General features: G+C 42.3%; 1 protein-coding gene across 4 annotated transcripts in view; it reads left to right on the top strand.

Moving 5' to 3' along the window:
* The window catches only part of chchd3a (coiled-coil-helix-coiled-coil-helix domain containing 3a), a 36,297-nt gene that overhangs the window by 13,163 nt on the left and 9,587 nt on the right, over positions 1-13,547 (top strand). For 3 of the 4 annotated variants that reach the window (XM_088367078.1, XM_088367075.1, XM_088367077.1), the window contains exons 6-8: positions 6,049-6,063; positions 6,719-6,802; positions 11,209-11,279. In XM_088367078.1, coding sequence (XP_088223204.1) covers positions 6,049-6,063; positions 6,719-6,802; positions 11,209-11,279 — 170 coding nt within the window. The remainder of the gene's footprint in view (positions 1-6,048; positions 6,064-6,718; positions 6,803-11,208; positions 11,280-13,547) is intronic. The other variant, XM_088367076.1, reaches the window with a different exon arrangement.

Genomic DNA, 13,547 nt, shown 5'->3' with positions numbered 1-13,547 from the left:
AATGTTGCACCTGGACATTAACATGGACTATTTATGTATTCTGTTCTTCACATTTCATTGTTAATTAAGTCACGGACCCTTCATCATGCCCTACCTTTTTGATTTTCAACGAATCAGGCCCTTGCTGAGGCAAACTGGTCCAATGGCCAATCCATCATTGGTCACACACAGGCTCTAACCTTAAGGCAGAATTTTCAATCAAAGCCAAAGTCATCAATCTTTCCACGCTCTTAACATCGGCTCAGTCGACCTGCGCTAGTCCAAAATGTCCACTCTTAACGCTTTGCAATCGTCAAAAACGTATCCCACGTTTAAGAGGGGCTTTAATATCAGGTTCCTGGAAAATCGACACACTTTTGACATTGGATCACAATGAGGTGAACCCTAAACTATTAAGGATGAATAATTGGGTTGATCACTATCAGATTATAAACTTTTTTTCCCCCACTAGATCAAGTGTTGGTTGCAAAATCCCACCCTACCCGACATAGATTGTAGTCTTCAATAGATGGGCTTCCTTCCCGCCCGTCTTTCCTTACATCTCCATGTTTCTTGCTGTCGCGTTTCAGACACAGACGACTGGACCGGGCTGATAACATGCTGACAATTTAATTTCCCCGGTATTAAAGTAGACTTGCTGGGTTTTGAATTGGTGCCCCTTGGTGGTATTAAAAAAAAATCCTTTAGAATCTTTTTTTCCTCCTTTCTCTGATGATGAGAACATTAAGGGTAGAAAAAAAAACCTTTTGTGTTATCTTTTGTATGTCTATTTTTTCCAACCCTCGTTTTTCTCTCCCACGCTCCGTCTTGGAGGGAGTCCACTCAGACGTTCCTTACAAGTTGGCGGAGCCGGACTTCACCCTGCCCAGGGTTTGGTGCCCACACACCGTGCCTGTATTGGGGTTAGGCGGGAGGTAAAGCCCTAATTGGCAAGCTCTTCAGACACTAACCCCGTCAGCTAATTGGCACGGCGAGTGGGCATCAGTGAAAAATTAGTGATTGATTGGTGGATGAATGGATGGTTGGAACATAGTGTCAGGACAACAGTCGGTCTCAGTTGATGAGAAGAGTCGTCATGTTTTTTGACAGAGCCTCTTTTCAAGCTCACCTCATTATATGTCATATCTGCTTCTTGAACGCCTAAAAAGAAAAAGTTGAACTTTGTGTGTGCATTTGGTTTTTTTTGTATTTTGGCGAGAACCTCCTGGGTCTTTCATTTATGAATAGTTCACTGCTTTCCACCTCTCTTGGTTCTGACAGGAGAGCTGTATCAGTTAGAGGGAAGTGAATGTTTGGCGCAACTAATGGCGCTCGCGGCGCAGATTTTGATTGAACGGTTGGGAAAACTTTGACACACAGAGAACAAAGACAGAGGAGCGTCGGGGAGCTTGTGAAGAGCTAAAAAATTCTGGGTGATGTACGTGCAGGGAAGATTGGAGAATAAATAGAGGCACCTGGAAAGAGCAGACAAAATAAAGATATTGATCTAAGAAGCCGTTTTGAAAACAACCTTCAATTAGGAAACAAACCAATCTAAGACTTTGAACAAAGGGGAATAAATAAAGTCCAGCAGTGACTCGATAAGCAGTTATTCTGGAAAGTATTCAACGGCAGGCAGGTTAGAGGTGACCCTGAAAGTGTTGACATGGACTTGATGGACAGATGCTGGGGTGGATCGTGAGCCCCCAGCCCAGTTTCATCAGACCACAAGTACCACCTGCTGCTGCGTGCAATGAATATTCATGAAAAGACTGCAAAAATGTCCATTGCATCCTGATCACACAAGGCTACAAACATACCGAGGTGGGCTTCATGTATAAGACAGGCAAGGCGCATATGTCCGGCAACACGTCTGTTCCATTCACTTTGGTCCCCCCGGGGTTGGCTTTGTTTTCCAAAGCCAAGTAGATGTACCTCCAATTACAGGTTCTTAGGTTTGTCCTCTGCCAAAGCTCTGAGGAGGATTTTTCCAACTCTGACTGAATGCAAACATGGGATATTTCTGCCACTTTGTTGTACCTGTATTCCCTTACACGTGTCAAAGAAAACAATTTTCTTGGAAACCTGTTTCCATCTTTTCCACCTTGTTCCTGTTGTGCTCTTGATTTGCCCCATACTCCATGTGTCTTACCTGAAATCGTCTTACATATGCCCCCCCATGTCTTGGTAATGAAGGTTCAGCCTTTCGTATCTCATTCGTGCGTGTTGGACATGACAGATGAGTAGGAACCTCCAGAGGTTGCGCTCCCCTGGGCTTGCGACAAAGGCAAAGGCTCCAACCTCGGGATGATCAATCAATCGGTTTACACTGCAGGCGCCTGATCGGCCAATTAATCAATCCGTGGGTCCGGCAGATGTCGTCGTTTCTCAGCAAAGCAGACGCCGGTGCAGCAGGCACGGTCGGGATCTTCAACAAAGGCCGGGAGGCTTGAAGTGTCAGAGAGTAGAAAGGAAATTGATTTTTCATGTTTCTACCAGGATTTTAAGCTTTGTGCGCTCACAAGCCATTTATTTTTCACCGGAGGATCATTTCCCTAGATGCTCTCTCTGCTTTCCCTGAAAATATCCTTAGAGGAAGCAGCCCGAGTTATCTCTGATGCGATTATTCATTACCATAAATCCAACTGTTCATGCTTTCCCCCTCAAATATGAGCATATTTTTAAAACCTCAACGAATTCGGAAGCCAGTGTGAGCAAGCTGTCTCAGGATTATTAATCGTCGGTTTGACCCGTGTTCAAAGTCAATGAGGTCCGAATTCCGCTAGGACACTTCATTTTAATGCATTCAGTGAGACGCCAACGTGAACCACCTACGTCTTTTGCACCTTGACCTTTGCGTTGGACTTTTGGTCCCTGTCCCGGGCAGGTCACCCTTCTGACCCGTTGGGGTCGTTGGATCGTCACTCACCGTGCAAATAGATCCCGAGGGGGTGTCATTCTGTCTGAAGATTGAGGTGATGGCTTCATTTGCCACAGTCGTCCTTGCTTGTTTCAGGAGTTTATATGCACCTTAATAGACAATTAAATAGAAATACCAAATACTTTTCCAACCGACATTAAAATGCCAGTTCTTTTATAATCTATCATCGGAGTCCATCGTTATTATTCCATTCGCATCCCGGCCGATCCTTTTTCCACCCAACCGCGTCTCCTGTGCCAGCTACACCTCGACCATGCCAATTAACACCAAAGCACAGTCACATTGCACTGCCCTTTGACCTCCACCCCCACTCCCTCACACTCCCCCTGCTTGTCGGAGCCCACTGGACACCCCTAAGCCCGCGGCTTTGCTATCACATTGTCGCAAAGCTCTGTGATAGATGAGAGCAACCGTGACCTCACCGATCTGCAGCGCTGGCGTGGACGGTGTGAAAGGAGCATTGATTGTGATGTTACTCCTGACAAGGCTGAGTCGGACAGGAGGGAGGCGAGGCAAAATACACCAAGGTTATGGATGAGCTGTTGTTAGTTAATACGGTGAGATTTGATTTGTGCCCTATCGATCTTAGCACCCTTTTAAGATTATTTTCATTGAGTGAGCACTCACTGTAACTTTTAAGTCATGCCATAATATTACAACACAGACGATTTTATCACTGAGGTGTGAAATGACCATCACATACAGACTTTGAATCCAGTCTTGAAGTTGACATACAAATTACCAGTCCAGTTATTGGTGATCCGGAGATTTTTCCTTCCGTTAGAGAACACCAAGGAACGAGGGGGGAAAAAAATCCATAGGGGAACAGCAGGTGCCTGACACTGCACTATTCAACTGTGTTCATCATTCTGCCATCCTCCACCACCTTGGTCCACAGCTCAAACTGCGGCACTCGGCTAATTAAAAAACACGATTGTCCTTAATTATTCAACGGCTGGCTAATTGATATTCACAGAGGCATTCACCTCGCCTAAATGATCCGTTTAATCTGACCACCGTGGTCGCAGTTCCATCGCCTTGTCACCCTGGGCCAATGTGCTACGACACCTAATAGGAACCCAGGAGAGGGTGGCCACAAGTTTAGGGAGGTATAAAAGTTTCTCTTCGTTGGTGGTAAGTATAAATGCTTCAGTCCTGTTTCTCTGTAAATGCCACTCATGTGTCTTTATAGATTTCTTTCTTCCTCTCCAAACCTTTCATTCAAATTGCGTCCGGGCTCAAAGTGGAATAAAACAAGGGCTTTTTCCTTCTTTCAGAATCACCTTTTATTATTCTCAATCTGTCACTTCCCATACCAACAAAATTGACTTCCACAACTCGTCTCATCTTTTCCCTCGTCTTGTTTTTTTCCCTCCCTCAACTCGTCCTCAAGCCACAGCCGCCTCTTCGTTACAGGGACAAAAGGTGCATGGGCAGTGGTTAGCTCGGTGCTATTGTTTGGCCTTTAGCGTGATTAGATTATCTTTTAAAGTCCGCTGAAAGGGAGCGATCACTCGGAAGTAATCCTGACATAGTGTGGACGTCGGGGTCTGAATGTGTCGTCAAGGAGGCGGGCCGATATGCCCGCCAGCAGATTTAATGCGCGCGCAAGAAAAACCCCAGGGTGCTCATTTTCTATCACAACCTCTCCTCCTTTAATGGCACCTTAAGTCTCGCCTTCAGCACACATTTATCTCCGCCTGCCCGCCCAGCCTCTGTGGGTACAGCTGCTCTGGCTGCAGTGTGGATCTATGTGTGTGTGCGCTTCGGATCAATGTCTGAGGTTCTGTTTGTGTCCCGCCGTCTGAGTGCATCTTTTGTCTGCAAAGCCGGACGTCTTCAGGCTCAGCATTGAGCTTCAGCACGCGTGTGACTCCTCACAAACCCTCCCACTTGTTCGACTTGTTCAGCCATGTTTTTTTGGCAATTTCGTTCTGAGAATTGAAGTTTCCACGTGGCTGTACAGTTGAATTAAATTATTCACTTATTGTGATCAATTGGAATATCTTGATATAAACAAAAATAATTGCGACGTAGGGCTGTCACTATTGAGTATTTTTAAAACCGATTATTCAATCGATGAATCGAACAATGGGGTGACATTTTCTTTTGCACGATGTTTATCTGGTATTGTTAATGATAAAAACAAGTAAATAACAATTAAACAATACCACACAACAGGGATTAAGATACTCATCAACTTTTTTAAAACTGATTCAGTTTTTGGTGCGGTTATTGATTTAGATTTTTGCAAATCAAACACAAAAGCTAATCTGTTTTGACGAATTAATACAAAAATAAAATAATACCTGTTAAGAGGCTGATCTTAGAGGGTTTGCGCCATTCTAACGTGAAAAATGGCTTTAAACGATTACACGATTATTAAAATAGTTGTTGATTAATTTGATCAACAATTACCTGTCGATTAATCGATTAATTTTGACAGCTCATTTGTGACTCAAATGGTCATTTCTGGTTCTAATTTTCATCGGTCAATAAAAGTCATTTTAATTGTCATTCACCAAAGTCGTTTTGTTGTGGTGGGCGACGCTCGGGGGGGTCAAAAATTTCATATTTTGAGAGACTTTACAACGAAAACCCATTGAAACGTGCACTAGAATGTTCCGTACATGACCACACTAACAAATCAATCGCACGTGTGTCTCAGTTTTGTAGTCCGATAACAGTTCAGCCTCTCGGTGACATCATCAGAATCATAACGAATGCAGCTCCATCCGCAAGTGAATGGAGTATTTGAACACAGATGCTTATCGGCGCACGGTGAAATTGGATGGGCTAATGCATTTTTTTTTCATTAGGTGTACTTCCGTCATTATCTCGGTCTCCTTCAAACAAAAGCGCTGGCTTCAAGGCCTCATTTGCATTGCTGTTATCCTCCAGAACAGTCCTTTGCAGTGTGTCGGTATATGACATTAATGCATACACATGAAGAAAGGTCTAGCTTATATAAAGTACAAATGTATAGATTGTGCGGCAAAAAATCTTTTGTTGGAGATTTTAAAAGCTCAAATATAAATAGTAAACCTCTCAATGTTGATAAAGTTTATGGTTATATAAGATATGAATTTTCCTCTTTGCTCCCTTGTTTTCTTTGCTTCCTTAATCAGGAGATTGGACTTGGGGTAAGTCTTCAACAATTTCCAATAAAAGTGTTTTTCATATTAGAGCGAAGGATTTCTTTTTCTACTTTGTTTTGTCAGCCGTACGTCAATGGCATACACATTTCAGCTGAAGCCTTGAAGCCCACTGCTGTGACTTCAAAAGATGCGTCAATGTACTCTGTTCATTCTGTTAAAACTAAACTTGTATCTCCTAAATTCCGCAAAATTCTCCTTTTCTATCTTTTTGAATGTTAATTGAAACTCATAACGTCATGTTTTTGAGTGCCATTCAAAATGCAAGTGAACTAAAGGTTCCCAATCCACCATCAATCAGATGCTAACATTTTCCACTCCTTTTCAAACCGTTCCGATTCAAATCTGTAACCTTCACCTAAATGACATTTATTTTTCATCTCCACTGTTCGAGATATTCCGTTTTTTTTTTGTCCTTTATACTATCAGACGTACGTTCAGCATAGTAAACGTATACGACAGTAATACCCGTTCATACCGATGATTAATATTATCGATTTTATATCATATGTCCCTGAAGTTGTAAAGAACATCTAGAAAATGTAAAAAAAAAAACAAGCTTAAAAAGAAACTATGTCATTAAGTTTCAGTCTCAAACACACGTTTATTCATCTTTTTAGAACATGTTTTTGTGTGTGTGCAGGCCAAGCAGCTGGCGGCTAAAGAGGCCGACCTAAGCAAGCAGGAAGCCTTCTACAAGGAGCAGGTGGCTCGGTTGGAGGAGATGGTGAGTTTACATCGGGCTGAAAATGACTGCAGGAATGGACAAAAAAATTATATTTCAACCGCATTTGTCGTATTTTTGGGGACACCTAATAACCAACCTGAAGCAACCTCAAGATCTTTTTTTCCCCCACTATCCCTTCTCCACACCTCTGCCTCAAGGACAAAGGGTGAAAATGTTTTTCTCTTGTCCATGAAAATTGACAACGCCCCCCCCCCCCCCAAACTAAATCCTCCACGAACGTTTACAAGGTTCTATCACGTTGTGCAAATGGCAGGTTCACGCGGGGAAGCTAAAAGACCTGCAAGTCAAAGTGCAGGGTCAGAAACGAGACGCACGCACACTCGTGCTGCTTTCAAATCCCACAATAAAATGCCCTGTTGATATGATCACGTTTCACCTTCATGGATGAAGGTCAACATTTCATTTTCCTCATTTCACCCTCAAAAAGTTTTGTTTTTCCTTTCAGTGTCATATTCATTGTATTTAATATACTAGACAATTAAATTTAGTATCATTTAACTACTTATTAGACACAGCGTATTTTTTGGGCTATACGGTGCACTAAAATATAAGACAGTCACAATTAGCAGGTCTATTTTTGAAATTTTAGTCAAACTTTATTGAACTTTGACATCCATATCAAGGCACACCTGATTGTAAGGCGCTCTGTCGATTTTTGAGAAAATTAAAGGATTTTAAAAGCGCTTTATTGTCCGAAAAATACGGTACCGTAAGTGAGACAGAAAAAAATTATAAATCTCTTTTTTGGGCTTTTAACTTAATGTTCAGTCTTCTGGACTAACAGTTTTTATATGATACAAGAAAGAGAAATATTTTAATATAAATGAGGCCACTGGAAATAAACCATACCGTGATAATGGCACGGATTTTAAATGCAGCTTTTAAATCATTATTCTGCTACGTCCTCTTGATGATTCAGATGAGGACACCTAATAGTGATAATGACCCCAGAGCTCTTTATTCTTATCTTCTTAAAAACGTGATTTAAAAAAAAGAAAAAGCACTCGATGGAAGATGGTTGAAAAGATGAGTTTCAACAAGCAGGGAGGCATTATCGACTTCACGTGGGGACCATTCATCAGCTACCTTGTCCTTTGATCAATAACGTGCCGATCAGAGTGTCAACAGATCACCTTCGCACGCCAGAGCGAGGCTGGAAAGGTAGAATAATCAAAAAAAGAGAGTTTGGAGAAAAGTTTGTATCTGATGCATCTCTCCAAAGTCCAGTTTTGCTTAGAAGCTGCATTTTTTTTTTTTCGCAGCAAATGAGATTTTGGACTCCTCGGCAGTATCTCCCCTCGCTGTTTCTATGCCCTCTCGTCTTTTTACCTCAGGCTGCTCTCAACATATTTCACTTTCACGGAAAAGTAGCAGAGGAACACTGCGAAACAGAGAGAGAGAATATAAGCCTGATATATATTGCACGTCTGTTCCAATCCAACATGGCCATTCATCAGAGAGGCTCCCAGTGACAGGCCATCAGCGCGCTTGCAGGCAGCTCAGCCTGATGCCTCCACTGCTGCTTCTCATTGGGCCTGCAGCGAGCAAATAGCCTCTGAAAACAATATCTATATATTTATTACATCTTCACTCAATACCTGCCCGCTGTAAAACAATCTCATATTTAACAATCAACCGCCTTATGTTTTCTTTCTTTTCCGGCGCATCTGTCTCTCTCTGGACTTTCTCTTATCAGCATTTTCCCTCCCACGCAGCACGTTAATTCCATCTTTTTCCCCCCCCACACGGTATTTTCTTCATCTTTGCTAGCTTGGCGTATTGATGAAATTTGATTTATTTTCGCCTTCCCAAGGAGGACGGTGACGGTGGCATTAGTCACTAGTGAAAAGATAAAGTGTTTTGAAAAATAATGGTTATCTTCAGATTTCTCATGTGATATTGTCCTTATGAATCACATCTGAAAAATCATTTTTAGCAAAAGGAACTTGCATCCCTCACTTACCCCTTGCAGAAATGCTCTGTGGTGCATGTTGTGGTTCCTGCTTAGCTGCAGATAAGCCCCAAGAAGAAGCCATTAGCACCTGCCGCTATTTGCTCCCATTCATTAAAAATGTCCAATTAAGCTAAAGGATGTTTGCATGTTTATTTTAATGCAGCTCCTATCTTTTCCATATCGCCGCAGTGCATTAGCGGTAATGACTTAATTTGTCTTCCGACACCCTGTCACACCCCAGCCTAACCAAAAAACTGTCATTGAATGCTGAGTTGATAGCAATTGATTTGTTTGCAGGGTAAACGCAGGCCGAGGTTTTGTTTATCCACTGACGAAATTCCAGCTCGGTATGATGTGTTGTCATTGGTTGTGGAAAATAGATATTCACCTAAAGCTACTTTTCAGTCAGTCGTGGAAATAATATGCCCAATTAACCACTAACTGATTTAAAATTGTCGATGATCATCGATCATTGTGTTTCTGATTTCTTTACCGTAATTTTTCGACGATAAGGCGCACCGGATTATAAGGCACAGTCTTAGTGTTTAATTTTGCGAAATTTCCTTATACAAGGCAGACAATTACTCTGAAAATATATTTTTCAGTCAATTGTTATGCAAATAATATGCCCACTTAACCAGCGCTGGGTTATAAGGTACATTACCCAAAAACAAACCAGCACACCAAATAAATCCAGCTTTAATCAACGTAATTTACATAAAGTGCTACTGATTATGGCACACTATTGATTTTGGAAAAAAAATAAGGATATTAAGTGTGCCGTATAAAAATACGGTATTCGTAATATTTCATTTGCTCGTTTAAAGGGAAAATACTCATTATCCTTTGTGATCCTAAATGGTCCCTCTTGGCTCATCAATCAGTTGCCGAACAATTTGAGACTCAAATTGTGCTTTTCTGATTTTGTGCATCAATGTCCTGAAGCTGGAGTATGACAGTTGCGTGTGATGGTATGCACGTGACGGTGCATATATTATTTATATATTGAAAGTGCCAATCACTGTCGCTGGAGGCCTTTTGTCTTCCCGGATGGATTAGTCCACTGATTAGTGCCAACCCTGCCATTTAGGCAGGTATTACTACTTGGAATTTATGATTCGGTCTCTACCGAGTTGACTGTTCAACTTCAGCACTCCGGAGATTGGAGGATACTTTCTTTCTTTCAACTTAAGGGAGCGCTTGAAAAATCTGCTTTTTTATCTGAAAACTTTCCAAAAGCTATTTCCAAATTCCTTTTCCCGTGCTCTTGACAGTTTCGTTGTATAAAATGAAAAGCACTCTGTTCAAGGCCAAGAGGGCACAGATACAGCATGAGCTTACAAGTTAGCTTTCTAACTTTCATTAGTTTTAGTTCTCAGCCATCAAATACAAAACTAGAGAACCGTGACATTGTCTTGTATTTACATTTATACGGGAACAGCGGCAGATTCTGTATTCCTTTTACTCCGTTGGATTAAAAACAACCCAATATGTGTTTAAAATTCTCAAATGCAACCATTCATCAATTCTAGATTGAGGTTTGACTAATTAATGAACAAGCAGTCATCCATTTGACCTAATGATAAACAATGACCCGATTCAAATCTTACTCCCATGTCAAGCACATACAAAGGTTATGTGAAATACAATTTACATATCGATGTCACAAAATGGCTGTCATTTTTTAAAATTATTTACTACAGGTGTCCCATTAATGTCGGACCGTTTTTCACAGTTGTCATGTCCCATCTCGAGTTGGCTCTCCAACACGATTATTGATCCTTTTTTAGCAGTGCAGCTCATTCCTATTGATCTTTCCGGAATGATGACAAATGTCTTCCTTTATGAGAAGGTTAAGCTCGTGCAGATACAACTTATCTAGCCATCCAGCTATTCATCCATATACCTGTTAAATACAGTAACTCGGACATTTCACCAAATCAAAATTATTTTGTGTAAAATGTGTACTGCGTCCACTCCATCATGGCATCCCTTGCACTTTACAAGCTCCTGACTACTCCATCATAAATGTGCACAACATCCAGCCAAGGCAAGACTTTCCTTGAGCAGTTTAAATGTTGTCGCAGTGAATTTATATCGCCGTGTTTAAAGAAGTCATTCAGATGGAGTGGCCACGCGATGGCTTCATTTACGACGTCCCCTCCAGCGGGGGATTTTGACCCGGTGTTTGTACACTGTTGACTAGCAACCCTCTGACCTTCCATGCTTGCCGCTTGTTGTTTTTCCAGCTGGTAATAGGCCTCTCCTCACAGTCATTTTTTTTTTCCCCCACAAATGACGGGGATACCATTAAAGTGTTTCATACTACTCTGATTGCTTTTACCTAAAAAGTACCCTTGCATGGTTTTGTACAAAGCACATTTTCAGAAAAATTATTTAGACTCCTGAGCTTGTTTGTTTTTGTCTACAGAGTGCTCAGTCCTACAAGGTCACCACTGAGAACTACCACAAAGCCGCTGACCAAGTGAATGCCAAGTTCAAGTAAGTCCCCATTCACTTATTCCAAGACTTTCAGGCCAGCGCTATCCGAAACGAACACATTCATCACAATTCGGTGCCTTATTTTGAATTATATGCAAGCCACATTGTAACCAGCGGCTTTCAATCAGGGGCAGCATTAGTGAAGCCCATTAACTCATGTTGATGATGCAGCTGAGTGATAAGCCTGATGGTATGTTGATGATAGCTGACGGGGCTTTTCTGATGCTCATTTAAAGTGGTAGTTTACGAAGACTTAATAGGATGTAGTTAATTGAAGTTAGGGCAATACTTCTTGAGCATCTTAAACGGAATTAAAAAAGTGTAGTCAAGGGACATCGCAGTACATTGGGGCCATACATCCGTCCATACAGGGTAGAGTTGTGGAGGCAGCAACCTGAGCAGAGAAGCCAAGAATACCTCTCCCCAGCCCCTTCATCCAGTTTTTCCCGGGGATTCCAAGATGTTCCCAGACCACCTGAGAGACTTTCTCTCTAATGTGTCCTGGTTCTTCTCAGGGGCCTCCTCCCAGTGGGTTTCACCAGGGAGGTGTCTAGTAGGCATTCTAAACAGATGTCCAAAACACCTCATTTATGGTTCTACTCTTAGCCCCTCTCAGATAACCAAAGAACCCGGACAGAGGAGACTCATTTTGACTGTATTGCCAATGTCATGACCCACAGCTTTGGTGACCTTTGGTGAAGGTGGAAAGGTAAAATCATGGACTTATTCACCATGCATCACTGCAGATCCTGCACCAATGCACAATTCTTCTTTCATGACCCCAAGACACTTGAACTCCCCCACTTGTGGCAGGATCTCATTCCAACCCGAAAGGGCATTGCACCTTATTCCAACTGAGAACCAAAATGTGGAGGTGCTGATTCTCATCGCAAGGTTGTGAACAGAATCGGTGAGAAAGGGCAGCCTTGGCGAAGTCAAACCTTCATTGGAAACAGATCTGACTTACTGGAGGTAATGCGAGTGCGACTCGCCGTAAAGGGAGCGAGCAGACCATTGGGTCCACACTCGTATGCTGGTATACCCGTAACCCTGATAGTGTAAAGATTGATTACAGTAATGAGGCCATTTGCTGAAGAAGGTAATAATAAACTAGCATGTGTGTAACATGTATCCAACACACACATGTAACCCAAGTACTTGAAGAATCTTTCCCCATTCTCGTTCCATCCGTCTTCTTAATAAGAGGCCATTAGACTCCATAGTAATGTAGGGAAAGTGGATGAGGATGCCGCAAACGGTGGGGGCCAAATTGGGCCCCGGCCCTCAGGAGGCTGAGTTTATTGTGTTAGCTTGTCATTAGCCAGTGCTAACACCGGGATCATTGTCTCCCTGAGAAATGTTGGAAACTGATTAGTGTGGCCCACCAGGGGTGTAGCGCTGGACTTGCGCAGGCTGGAACTGAGACTTCCCAAATCACATTAAAGCGAGAGGAGTTGGGGGGTGGGAATCACTCACCGGAATAACATTAGTGCCAAATGACGGCGCTGGCTGCGAGCGAACGTCGGTCCTAACAGGTTGGGTAGTCATGTGACACAGGCATGTGTACAAAGACTTTCGATTGGCTGATTGGATTAAAGAGGGTGCATTAGGACGATTGTAACTGGATTACAATGACGATTAGAAGGGGGGAGGGGGTCTCTGCGCATGTGTGTGCTAATTAAATGTCGAGAAGGTCTGGTGGAACATGGGATGCGGCGTGGCGATCAGAGCCGAGGGTTAATTGGATGTAACGAGGCCTCTTTGGCTATGGCTTGATCATCTCCGCTAGCGATGGAGTTGTGAGCACCCAATATGACGTTGGCTGCTGGGTCTCCCATCGAGAGATTAGATTCCATCTGTGGAGAGACTCGGGGTTGATTGGTGTTGGTTAATATAATAGTGTGATCTGAGTGTTCATCAACATGAAACAGTAGGAGCTAACGCTATGCCAGAAACCAAAGTTCAGTTCATATTTGTCCTTTACCAGAATTGCTTTGGTACCCTAAAGTCCATGAATCTACATCAGGGGTGTCAAACTCATTTTTTTCGCGGGCCGCATTGTAGTCATAGCTTCTTTCGGAGGGCCATTATGTAAATGTATGAGCACCTCATATCCAGTAAAAGCTACAAAACAAACTGACAAATAACTCATTTTCAAAGCAGACAAGTAAAAACTGGTCAAATATTTAAAAAAAGAAAAAATTATTAAGAGTGAAGACAATTTGCAATTCTAGTAATGACACACGAATTTGATGCACAATTTGTCTT

Source organism: Syngnathus floridae, chromosome 22 (genome assembly GCF_059516105.1).
Source record: "Syngnathus floridae isolate MCC-2025c chromosome 22, RoL_Sflo_1.0, whole genome shotgun sequence".
Classification (NCBI taxonomy): Eukaryota; Metazoa; Chordata; class Actinopteri; order Syngnathiformes; family Syngnathidae; genus Syngnathus; species Syngnathus floridae.
This window is presented reverse-complemented; position numbering and strand designations above follow the sequence as displayed.